Raw genomic sequence first — 13,696 nt, 5'->3', positions numbered from 1 at the left:
TCAAGGACTAGGCCCCGTGTCCAGGAAAACGGCCCTTACAGTAGAACTAAGGATGTGGTGGAGGTCAATTCAAGGGCATTCGGGTTGTAGTCAAGCATAGATTGGTTCTGATAAATTGGTAGTGTTATGATTCAGTATTGCGACTGCAGAGTAGTGACTTACTGGCCCTCTCTCGCGGTGTCTTGGTGTTGAATACAGACAGGGGGTTGTGAGCGTTGAGATCAGGCTCCAGGAAAGCTACAGGCATGGCTCCTACCAGGGTGGCCAGACACTCCCCTAGGGCTGGTAGGTGCCTGAAGGGAACACACACAGACACATTAACACACACCGAGACATTAATAAACACAGAGACATAAATACACACAGAAACATTAAAACACGCAGAGACATAAATACACACAGAGACATTAACACACACCGAGACATTAATAAACACAGAGACATAAATACACACAGAAACATTAAAACACGCAGAGACATAAATACACACAGAGACATTAACACACACCGAGACATTAACACACAGAAACATTAAAACACACAGAAACATTAACACACACAGAAACATTAACACACACAGAGTCATTGACACACACAGAGACATTAATACACACTGAGATAAATTGATGATAAAATGATTGTGGGGGCTGTCTTGTCAGACTTCAGTGCAGCTTTTGACATTATCGATCATAGTCAGCTGATGGAAAAACTTGTGTTATTGCTTTTACACCCCCTTTACACCCGCTGCTACAGTTGACGTTCAGATGACCAGATTCGTCATTTCCTTGCAGACTTGTTTACCAACCTTACTTTGCTACCTGACAACTTTACGGTTTTTACTTTTTAATTACCGTTTATATTTTTAGTTTTTCCCTCATTCAACTTTTTCACTCCGGACACTTTATCTGGACGTGGTTCGTCAGGACTTCCAACAGCCCGAAGCCAAGTAGTAACATTAACATGATGCCTTCTAATTGCAGTCACTGTACTCAAAATATACAGGAGAACGATCGCCTTACGGCGAGGATAGCTGTGTTGCAAGCAAAGCTTCAGACGCAATCGTTAGGCAAGGGTAATTTCAGTGTAGGAAAGGATGAAACAGTGTCTGTGCCACCAGTAAGTACAGATAGTAGTATAAATCCCCTCGCACAGTCCCCGCAGCCGGACAACTTTCTCATGGCTTCTGGAGGGAAATGCTGTAGGAATGCTCAACCGGTGTTGCTCATTCAGCCGACAGAAACTTTCAACCGGTTCTCCCCATTAAGCAGCGAGTCGGAGTCTGAGGCCGAGTCTTCTCTGGTCTTTACTCCTCCCGTTACAGGGTCTGAGACGCCGAAGCTTCCCACCATTAGCTCTGACAAATTGAAAACCCTAGTCACTGGCGACTCCATTACCCGCAGTATTAGAATTAAAACGAATCATCCAGCGATCATACACTGTTTACCAGGGGGCAGGGCTACGTTAAGGCTAATCTGAAGATAGTGCTGGCTAAGGCTAAAACTGACGAGTGTAGAGAGTGTAGAGATATTGTTATCCACGTCGGCACCAACGATGTTAGGATGAAACAGTCAGAGGTCACCAAGCGCAACAAAGCTTTAGTGTGTAAATCAGCTAGAAAGATGAGTCGGCATCAAGTAATTGTCTCTTGCCCCCTACCAGTTGGGGAGTGATGAGCTCTACAGCAGAGTCTCACAACTCAATCACTGGTTGAAAACTGTTTTCTGCCCCTCCCAAAATATAGAATTTGTAGATAATTGACCCTCTTTCTGGGACTTACCCACAAACAGGACCTAGCCTGGCCTGCTGAGGAGTGATGGACTCTTCAGTCTGGTTTTAGACCCCATCATAGCACTGAGACTGCACTTGTGAAGGTGGTAAATTACCTTTTAATGGCGTCAGACCGAGGCTCTGCATCTGTCCTCATGCTCCTAGACCTTACTACTGCTTTAGATACCATCGATCACCACATGCTTTTGGAGAGATTGGAAACCCAAATTGGTCTACACGGACAAGTTCTGGCCTGGTTTAGATCTTATCTGTCGGAAAGATATCAGTTTGTCTCTGTGAATGGTTTGTCCTCTGACAAATCAACTGTAAATGTCGGTGTTCCTCAAGGTTCCGTTTTAGGACCTCTATTGTTTACACTATATATTTGACCTCTTGGGGATGTCATTTGAAAACATTGTTAACTTTCACTGCTATGCGGATGACAGACAGCTGTACATTTCAATGAAACATGGTGAAGCCCCAAGATTGCCCTCGTTAGAAGCCTGTGTTTCTGACATAAGGAAGTGGATGGCTCCAAACGTTCTACTTTTAAACTCGGACAAAACAGAGATGCTTGTTCTCGGTCCCAAGAAGCAAAGAGATCTTCTGTTGAATCTGACAATTAATCTTGATGGTTGTACAGTCGTCTCAAATAAAACTGTGGAGGACCTCGGCGTTACTTTGGACCCTGATCTCTCTTTTGACAAACATATCAAGACTGTTTCAAGGACAGCATTTTTCATCTACGTAACATTGCAAAAATCAGAAACTTTCTGTCCAAAAACTATGCAGAAAAATGGATCCTTGCTTCTGTTACTTCTAGGTTAAACTACTGCAATGCTCTACAGGCCTCCTAATTGTCCCTAGAATTTCTAAGCAAACAGCTGGAGGCAGGGCTTTCTCCTATAGAGCTCAGTTTTATGGAATGGTCTGCATACCCATGTGAGAGACGCAGACTCGGTCTCAACATTTAAGTCTTTACTGAAGACTCATCTCTTCAGTAGGTCATATGATTGAGTGTAGTCTGGCCCAGGAGTGTGAAGGTGAACGGAAAGGCTCTGGAGCAACGAACCACCCTTGCTGTCTCTGCCTGGCCGGTTCCTCTCTCTCCACTGGGATTCTCTGCTTTTTTCTAAAGTATTTATATTTACTTCGTATCTGGAATCCCTCAACTGAAGCTAGCCAGCTAACTACCTACCAACTATCAGTTAGCAAACCATTGCTAGCGGTCATCAGCTAACCTTTAGCTCGGAAAGCTCTTGCCAGTTCGAACAATGTGACTCAAACCAGAGCATAACAGACCTATTTCACTCCATATCCCCGGATTACTACCGCAAACTCTGAACATTTTCATCTGGATCTTCGCAACCAGCTAACCACAATCCCAGGTGACCACTCCTGGATAGCGTTTCCATCCTGGAGCAAGCACCAATTAGCCTGAAGCTAGCCCGACAAGGGCTCCTGTGCTACCACCGAAGCCCATTTCCTGGGCTACAATATCCGGACCCCTTCTACTGCCGGTACGGGGCACGGAACCCCAACCAATCCTCTATGACTGGAATACCGACAATCTGCCCGAGGATTCCAACAGGCTTCTCAGGCGCGACGCCCACTGAAGGCCCATTCTGCTAACCTGCTAGGCCTACTAGCTACTTAGAGCTACTTGGAACCCTACTAACTCCACAACTGGTCTATTGACGTCACTGCACAAAGAGGCAAAAAATAGACTTGCCCCCATTGCGACGTCCCCCAAAGGTTAACTTGCTCGCCCCAGTCTACTAACGGCTAGCTTGCCTGCCCGGTCTGCTAACTGCTAGCCCCTGCTAACTGCTTGCTTACTAACCCGGTCTGCTAACTGATAGCTTGTTTAGCCCCGGCCTACTAACTGTTAGCGTGTTAGCATCGGCCTGCTAACTGTCTGAATCGCCAGCCCAACCACTCACTGGACCCATATCTTCACTTGGCTACGCATGCCTCTCTCTAATATCAATATGCCTCGTCCATTACTGTCCTGGTTAGTGATTACTGTCTTATTTCACTGTAGAGCCTCCAGTCCTGCTCAATATGCCTTAGCCAACCATGCTGTTCCACCTCCTACATATGTGATGACATCATCTGGTTTAAATGTCTCTAGATACTATATATCTCTCATCATTACTCAATGCCTAGGTTTAGCTCCAATGTACTCACATTGGATCTCATCTTTGTCTGTACACTATGCCTTGAATCTATGCTATCGTGCCCAGAAACCTGCTCCTTTTACTCTGTTCCGAACGTGCTAGACGGCCAATTCATATAGCATTGAGCCGTACCCTTATCCTACTTCTCCTCTGGTGATGTAGAGGTTAATCCAGGTCCTGCAGTGCCAAGCTCCACTCCCCAGGTGCTCTCTTTTGTTAACTTCTGTAACCGTAAAAGCCTTGGTTTCATGCATGTTATCATTAGAAGCCGAATTGTTTGGGTACAGCTGTCAGAGCAGCTCACAGATCACTGCACCTGTACATAGCCCATCTATAAACAGCCCATCTATCTACCTACCTCATCCCCATACAGTATTTATTTATCTTGCTCCTTTGCACCCCAGTATCTCTTCTTGCACATTAATCTTCTGCACATCTACCATTCCAGTGTTTAATTTCTATATTGTAATTACTTCACCACCATGGCCCATTTATTGCCTTAACTCCCTTATCTTACCTCATTTGCACACACTGTACATAGACTTTTTGTTTTCTTTTGTTCTACTGTATTATTGACTATGTTTTGTTTATTCCATATGTAACTCTGTGTTGTTGTATGTGTCAAATTGCTATGCTTTATCTTGGCCAGGTCGCAGTTGCAAATGAGAACTTGTTCTCAACTAGCCTACCTGGTAAAATTTAGGTGAAATAAAATAAAATAAAAATATATAAAGATATCCCTCTAGTGGTGTGAGGGCTGTGCTTTGGCAAAGTGGGTGGGGTTATATCCTGACTGTTTGGCCCTGTCTGGGGGTATCATCGGATGGGGCCACAATGTCTCCTGACCCCTCCTGTCTCAGCCTCCAGTATTTATGCTGCAGTAGTTTATGTGTCGGGAGGCTAGGGTCAGTCTGTTATAACTGGAGTATCTCTCCTGTCTTTTCTGGTGTCCTGTGTGAATTTAAGTATGCTCTCTCTAATTCTCTCTTTCTCTCTCTCTCTTGGAGGACCTGAGCCCTAGGACCATGCCTCAGGACTACCTGGCCTGATGACTCATTTCTGTCCCCAGTCCACCTGGTCGTGCTGCTGCTCCAGATTCAACTGTTCTGCCTGCGGCTATGGAACACTGACCTGTTCACCGGACATGCTACCTGTCCCAGACCTGCTGTTTTCAACTCTCTAGAGACAGCAGGAGTGGTAGAGATACTCTTAATGATCGGCTATGAAAAGCCAACTGACATTTACTCCTGAGGTGCTGACTTGTTGCACCCTCTACAACTACTGTGATTATTATTATCTGACCCTGCTGGTCATCTATGAACATTTGAACATCTTGGCCATGATCTGTTATAATCCCCACCTGGCACAGCCAGAAGAGGACTGGCCACCCCTCATAGCCTGGTTCCTTTCTAGGGAGTTTTTCCTAGCCACCGTGCTTCTACACCTGCATTGCTTGCTGTTGGGAGTTTTAGGTTGGGTTTCTGTACAGCACTTTGAGATATCAGCTGATGTAAGAAGGGCTATATAAATACATTTGATTTTTTTTTTTGATAATGTGGATAACGAGTTACTTGTCTAACAGAACACAGAGGGTGTTCTTTAATGGAAGCCTCTCAAATAGAATCCAGTTAGAATCAGGAATTCCCCAGGGTAGCTGTTTAGGTCCCTTGTTTTTTTTATTTTTACTAACAACATGTCACTGACTGAGTAAAGTCAGAGTGTCAACACTATACACGTCAGCTACTACAGCGACTGAAATGACTGAACAAAGAGCTGCAGTTAGTTTCAGATTGGGTGGCAAGGAATAAGTCAGCCCTAAATATTTCTAAAACTAAAAGCATTGTATTTGGAACGAAACACTCACTAAACCCTAAACCTCAACTAAATCTTGTAATAAATAATGTGGAGATTGAGTAGTAGCTAAGTAGTATGCAGTAGTAGCTAAGATTGGGAGAAGTCTGTCTAAAATAAAGCGATAATCTGCCTTCTTAACAACACTATCAACAAGGCAGGTCCTACAGGCCCTAGTTTTGTCGCACCTTGACTACTGTTCAGTCGTGTGGTGCGGTGCCACAAAAAAGTACTTTGCAATTGGCTCAGAACAGGGCAGCACGGCTGGCCCTTGGATGTACACAGAGAGGTAATATTAATAATATGCATGTCAACCTCTCCTGGCTGAAAGTGGAGGAGAGATTGACTTCAATACTTTTATTTATGAGAGGAATTGACATGTTGAATGCACCAAGCTGTCTGTCTAAACTACTGGCACACAGCCCGGACACCCATACATACCCCACAAGACATGCCACCAGAGGTCTCTTCACAGTCCCCAAGTCCAGAACAGACTATGGGAGGCACACAGTACTACATAGAGCCATGACCACATGGAACTTTATTCCACATCAAGTGACTGACGCAAGCAGTACAATAGATTAAAAAAAACACCTTATGGAACAGCAAGGACTGTGAAGCAACACAAACATTGGCGCAGACACATGCACACACACACACACACACACACACACACACACACACACACACACACACACACACACACACACACACACACACACACACACGCACACACACACACACACACACACACACACACACACACACACACACACACACACACACACACACACACACACACACACACACACACACACACTTAGTACTGTAGATATGTGGTAGTGTAGGGGCCTGAGGACACACAGTGTGTTGTGAAATCTGTGAATGTATTATAATGTTTTTTAAATTGTATAAACTGCCTTAATTTTGCTGGATCCCAGGAAGAGTAGCTGCTGATTTGGCAGCAGCTAATGGGTATCCATAATAAATACAATACACACAGAGACATTAACACACAGACAGAGACATTAACACACACACACAGAGAGATTAAGACACACAGAGGTTAACACACACAGAGACATTAGTACACACAAACACACACATTTACAGTAGACATGAGTACATAGTTGTGCCATAGCACTCTGAAGGAGAGACATAGGGGACAATGGAATTCAATAAAAAAGTGTCTTTATTGCTAAAAGTAGAACCAGCACGTTTCGGCTTTTCATTATTTAATTTCTTCTTCTTCACTTACAGCACTCAAACGTGACTTAGAGCACACCACAATTCAGACATTGTCATTTTTTCTAGTCAGTGTCAGGATGGCGTTTTCCTTCTCCAATTATCCAGAGAGCTTTAATCACTCTCATTCCATCTCCTGCTCCTACTGTACCTCATTAGATGTGGTGAGGCCTCATACCTCTCCATGAAGATGTGTTTCCCCGTGCCCAATGAGTAGAGACACGTCACAATGCGATAGCATGACAGCTGGACATCATCCACTGGAAAAGGCAACACACACAGGTCAGATTTCCTAGAAACCCCCAGCCGCTCCCAAATCTCTCCTCGGCACCCCCAGCCATTCTCGCAACCTCTCCTCGGCACCCCCAGCCATTCTCGCAACCTCTCCTCGGCACCCCCAGCCATTCTAGCAACCTCTCCTCGGCACCCCCAGCCATTCCCAAACCTCTCCTCGGCACCCCCAGCCGTTCCCAAACCTCTCCTCGGCACCCCCAGCCATTCTAGCAACCTATCCTCGGCACCCCCAGCCGTTCCCAAAACTCTCCTCGGCACCCCCAGCCATTCTCGCAACCTCTCCTCGGGACCCCCAGCCATTCTCGCAACCTCTCCTCGGCACCCCCAGCCATTCTCGCAACCTCTCCTCGGGACCCCCAGCCATTCTCGCAACCTCTCCTCGGCACCCCCAGCCATTCTCGCAACCTCTCCTCGGCACCCCCAGCCATTCTCGCAACCTCTCCACTGGGCACCCCCAGCCATTCTCGCAACCTCTCCTCGGGACCCCCAGCCGTCCCAAACCTCTCCTCGGCACCCCCAGCCATTCTCGCAACCTCTCCTCGGCACCCCCAGCCATTCTCGCAACCTCTCCTCGGCACCCCCAGCCATTCTCGCAACCTCTCCTCGGCACCCCCAGCCATTCTCGCAACCTCTCCTCGGGACCCCCAGCCGTCCCAAACCTCTCCTCGGCACCCCCAGCCATTCTCGCAACCTCTCCTCGGCACCCCCAGCCATTCTCGCAACCTCTCCTCGGCACCCCCAGCCATTCTCGCAACCTCTCCTCGGGACCCCCAGCCGTCCCAAACCTCTCCTCGGGACCCCCAGCCGTCCCAAACCTCTCCTCGGCACCCCCAGCCATTCTCGCAACCTCTCCTCGGCACCCCCAGCCATTCTCGCAACCTCTCCTCGGCACCCCAGCCATTCTCGCAACCTCTCCTCGGCACCCCCAGCCATTCTCGCAACCTCTCCTCGGCACCCCCAGCCATTCTCGCAACCTCTCCTCGGCACCCCCAGCCATTCTCGCAACCTCTCCTCGGCACCCCCAGCCATTCTCGCAACCTCTCCTCGGCACCCCCAGCCATTCTCGCAACCTCTCCACTGGGCACCCCCAGCCATTCTCGCAACCTCTCCTCGGGACCCCCAGGCGTCCCAAACCTCTCCTCGGCACCCCCAGCCATTCTCGCAACCTCTCCTCGGCACCCCCAGCCATTCTCGCAACCTCTCCTCGGCACCCCCAGCCATTCTCGCAACCTCTCCTCGGCACCCCCAGCCATTCTCGCAACCTCTCCTCGGGACCCCCAGCCGTCCCAAACCTCTCCTCGGCACCCCCAGCCATTCTCGCAACCTCTCCTCGGCACCCCCAGCCATTCTCGCAACCTCTCCTCGGCACCCCCAGCCATTCTCGCAACCTCTCCTCGGGACCCCCAGCCGTCCCAAACCTCTCCTCGGCACCCCCAGCCATTCTCGCAACCTCTCCTCGGCACCCCCAGCCATTCTCGCAACCTCTCCTCGGGACCCCCAACCATTCTCGCAACCTCTCCTCGGCACCCCCAGCCATTCTCGCAACCTCTCCTCGGGACCCCCAGCCACTCAAAATCTCTCCTCGGGACCCCCAGCCGTCCCAAACCTCTCCTCGGGACCCCCAGCCGTCCCAAACCTCTCCTCGGGATCCCCAGCCACTCAAAATCTCTCCTCGGGACCCCCAGCCATCCCAAACCTCTCCTCGGGACCCCCAGCCGTCCCAAACCTCTCCTCGGGACCCCCAGCCGTCCCAAACCTTTCCTCGGGACCCCCAGCCGTCCCAAACCTCTCCTCGGGATCCCCAGCCACTCAAAATCTCTCCTCGGGACCCCCAGCCATCCCAAACCTCTCCTCGGGACCCCCAGCCGTCCCAAACCTCTCCTCGGGACCCCCAGCCGTCCCAAACCTCTCCTCGGGACCCCCAGCCGTCCCAAACCTCTCCTCGGGACCCCCAGCCCCAAATCTCTCCTCGGGACCCCCAGCCCCCAAACTCTCCTCGGGACCCCCAGCTGTTCTAAACCTCTCCTCGGGACCCCCAGCCGTCCCAAACCTCTCCTCGGGACCCCCAGCCCCCAACCTCTCCTCGGGACCCCCAGCCATCCCAAACCCCGAGAAGAGATTTGGAACGGCTGGGGGTCCCGAGGAGAGGTTTGAGAACCACTGGACTAGGGGACTCACACATGGTGCAACCAGTGTAAATATATTAAAATAATATCAAGGCTAACTCACCCAACAGGCCGACTCCAAAGTTGTGCATGGTGACATGTTCGAACAGGGCTGTGAGGATGGGCAGCAGAGCAGTGGTGGCGTAGGTGATGTTCTGGGACAAGCCCTTCATCTGGCTCCGGGACTGGCTGAACTTCCCCAGCTTCAACATCTCCAGGGTCTTCTCTAGGTCCTCCGCTGCGTTCTCAAATAACGTCCTGACCCCAGCCTTCACCATCTCTGAGCCTGACTTCATCACCGTCCTGGGAGGGGAGGAAGAGGACAAAAGGAGAGGTAAGAACAACAACACAGAAAAATAAGAGTAAATGACAAAACGCTCTGCACAACCAAATCTAAGCTTTTGGTCAGTAATGACCTTCGTAAGAGATTCTCCTCACACAGGAAACCATTTGTGTAATGGATTCCTCCAGGGGTCATACGTGGATGGATTTGCACGGACAGACAAACATCACTGTACAAAGCGTGTACTTTTTATATCCAGAATAATGATCAACATACTGTACATAGCTAAAGTATGAAATTGTCTTTAATGTTCTAAGCATCTTACCCTTTATTAATGTAATGTTTATTTCCACAGGGAGTTTATTTCCCATTGAGAGCAAACCCTCTTTCACAAGGGAGCCCTGAATATACACCATTTATACAGTTTACAAATGCAATATAGTAAAAGCATATATGATTTACAAGCCATTCAACAATCACATTCCTCAGTAAACAATTTGAACTGAACGAGAAGCACCAGAACATCAAGTTGCAGTTTCTTTTTCTGATTTAAGGGAAGACAATAGGTTTGTTCTTCAGGCTCTTTAAAAGGCTCTTACCTTGTGTCCAGGGAATGAGCCAGGATGTGTAGACAGCTCACCATAACAGCCGAGTCGCTCCCTATGATAACACATTGATATGGAAATCACTGCCAAAGACTACAGGCAGCGCTGAGTACAAATCACAGCACTGAGGCACACTGGTAAAGGCATTGACACACTGGTGAAGGCATTGACACACTGGTGAAGGCATTGACACACTGGTGAAGGCATTGACACACTGGTGAAGGCATTGACACACTGGTGAAGGCATTGACACACTGGTGAATGCATTGACACACTGGTGAAGGCATTGACACACTGGTGAAGGCATTGACACACTGGTGAAGGCATTGACACACTGGTGAAGACATTGACACACTGGTGAAGACATTGACACACTGGTGAAGGCATTGACACACTGGTGAAGGCATTGACACACTGGTGAAGGCATTGACACACTGGTGAATGCATTGACACACTGGTGAAGGCATTGACACACTGGTGAAGACATTGACACACTGGTGAAGACATTGACACACTGGTGAAGACATTGACACACTGGTGAAGGCATTGACACACTGGTGAAGGCATTGACACACTGGTGAAGACATTGACACACTGGTGAAGGCATTGACACACTGGTGAAGGCGTTGACACACTGGTGAAGGCGTTGACACACTGGTGAAGACATTGACACACTGGTGAAGGCATTGACACACTGGTGAAGGCATTGACACACTGGTGAAGACGTTGACACACTGGTGAAGACGTTGACACACTGGTGAAGGCATTGACACACTGGTGAAGGCATTGACACACTGGTGAAGACATTGACACACTGGTGAAGGCATTGACACACTGGTGAAGGCATTGACACACTGGTGAAGACATTGACACACTGGTGAAGGCATTGACACACTGGTGAAGGCATTGACACACTGGTGAAGACATTGACACACTGGTGAAGACGTTGACACACTGGTGAAGACATTGACACACTGGTGAAGACGTTGACACACTGGTGAAGACATTGACACACTGGTGAAGACATTGACACACTGGTGAAGGTGTTGACACACTGGTGAAGGTGTTGACACACTGGTGAAGACATTGACACACTGGTGAAGGTGTTGACACACTGGTGAAGGTGTTGACACACTGGTGAAGGTGTTGACACACTGGTGAAGACATTGACACACTGGTGAAGGCATTGCCACACTGGTGAAGGCATTGACACACTGGTGAAGGCATTGACACACTGGTGAAGACATTGACACACTGGTGAAGACATTGACACACTGGTGAAGACACTGGTGAAGGCATTGACACACTGGTGAAGGCATTGACACACTGGTGAAGGCGTTGACACACTGGTGAAGGCATTGACACACTGGTGAAGGTGTTGACACACTGGTGAAGACATTGACACACTGGTGAAGACGTTGACACACTGGTGAAGGCATTGACACACTGGTGAAGACATTGACACACTGGTGAAGGCATTGACACACTGGTGAAGGCATTGACACACTGGTGAAGGCATTGACACACTGGTGAAGACATTGACACACTGGTGAAGACATTGACACACTGGTGAAGACGTTGACACACTGGTGAAGGTGTTGACACACTGGTGAAGGTGTTGACACACTGGTGAAGGCGTTGACACACTGGTGAAGGTGTTGACACACTGGTGAAGGTGTTGACACACTGGTGAAGGTGTTGACCGAGGTCCTTACCAAAGAGGGAGATCCTGTGTCTGACAAGAGCTGCCATCTTACAGAACAGGCTGGGAAATAAAGGAGAGGAAAGGCAATGTCATAACCAGATAAATATAGGAGAGGAAAGGCAATGACATAACCAGATAAATATAGGAGAGGAAAGGCAATGACATAACCAGATTAATATAGGAGAGGAAAGGCAATGACATAACCAGATTAATATAGGAGAGGAAAGGCAATGAAATAACCAGATTAATATAGGAGAGGAAAGGCAATGACATAACCAGATAAATATAGGAGAGGAAAGGCAATGACATAACCAGATAAATATAGGAGAGGAAAGGCAATGACATAACCAGATTAATATAGGAGAGGAAAGGCAATGAAATAACCAGATTAATATAGGAGAGGAAAGGCAATGACATAACCAGATAAATATAGGAGAAGAAAGGCAATGACATAACCAGATAAATATAGGAGAGGAAAGGCAATGTCATAACCAGATAAATATAGGAGAGGAAAGGCAATGTCATAACCAGATAAATATAGGAGAGGAAAGGCAATGACATAACCAGATAAATATAGGAGAGGAAAGGCAATGTCATAACCAGATAAATATAGGAGAGGAAAGGCAATGTCATAACCAGATAAATATAGGAGAGGAAAGGCAATGTCATAACCAGATAAATATAGGAGAGGAAAGGCAATGACATAACCAGATAAATATAGGAGAGGAAAGGCAATGACATAACCAGATAAATATAGGAGAGGAAAGGCAATGACATAACCAGATAAATATAGGAGAGGAAAGGCAATGACATAACCAGATAAATATAGGAGAGGAAAGGCAATGACATAACCAGATAAATATAGGAGAGGAAAGGCAATGACATAACCAGATAAATATAGGAGAGGAAAGGCAATGACATAACCAGATAAATATAGGAGAGGAAAGGCAATGACATAACCAGATAAATATAGGAGAGGAAAGGCAATGACATAACCAGATAAATATAGGAGAGGAAAGGCAATGAAATAACCAGATAAATATAGGAGAGGAAAGGCAATGTCATAACCAGATAAATATAGGAGAGGAAAGGCAATGTCATAACCAGATAAATATAGGAGAGGAAAGGCAATGACATAACCAGATAAATATAGGAGAGGAAAGGCAATGTCATAACCAGATAAATATAGGAGAGGAAAGGCAATGTCATAACCAGATAAATATAGGAGAGGAAAGGCAATGTCATAACCAGATAAATATAGGAGAGGAAAGGCAATGACATAACCAGATAAATATAGGAGAGGAAAGGCAATGACAGATAAATATAGGAGAGGAAAGGCAATGACATAACCAGATAAATATAGGAGAGGAAAGGCAATGACATAACCAGATAAATATAGGAGAGGAAAGGCAATGACATAACCAGATAAATATAGGAGAGGAAAGGCAATGACATAACCAGATAAATATAGGAGAGGAAAGGCAATGACATAACCAGATAAATATAGGAGAGGAAAGGCAATGACATAACCAGATAAATATAGGAGAGGAAAGGCAATGACATAACCAGATAAATATAGGAGAGGAAAGGCAATGACATAA

At 47.3% G+C, this 13,696-nt stretch overlaps 1 protein-coding gene across 1 annotated transcript in view; it reads right to left on the bottom strand.

The window, feature by feature from the left end:
- Positions 1 to 13,696, bottom strand: part of LOC135557935 (ryanodine receptor 3-like) — a 259,087-nt gene that overhangs the window by 46,900 nt on the left and 198,491 nt on the right. Inside the window, exons 67-71 of the mRNA XM_064991658.1 lie at positions 12,106 to 12,155; positions 10,385 to 10,445; positions 9,567 to 9,805; positions 7,222 to 7,303; positions 163 to 293 (exon numbers count right to left, since the gene is read on the bottom strand). Of these exons, the coding sequence (XP_064847730.1) occupies positions 163 to 293; positions 7,222 to 7,303; positions 9,567 to 9,805; positions 10,385 to 10,445; positions 12,106 to 12,155 (563 nt within the window). The remainder of the gene's footprint in view (positions 1 to 162; positions 294 to 7,221; positions 7,304 to 9,566; positions 9,806 to 10,384; positions 10,446 to 12,105; positions 12,156 to 13,696) is intronic.

The sequence above is a fragment of the Oncorhynchus masou genome, chromosome 16, assembly GCF_036934945.1.
Source record: "Oncorhynchus masou masou isolate Uvic2021 chromosome 16, UVic_Omas_1.1, whole genome shotgun sequence".
Lineage (NCBI taxonomy): Eukaryota > Metazoa > Chordata > Actinopteri > Salmoniformes > Salmonidae > Oncorhynchus > Oncorhynchus masou.
Note: the sequence above shows the minus strand (reverse complement) of the source record. Positions and strands in the feature narration are given on the sequence as shown.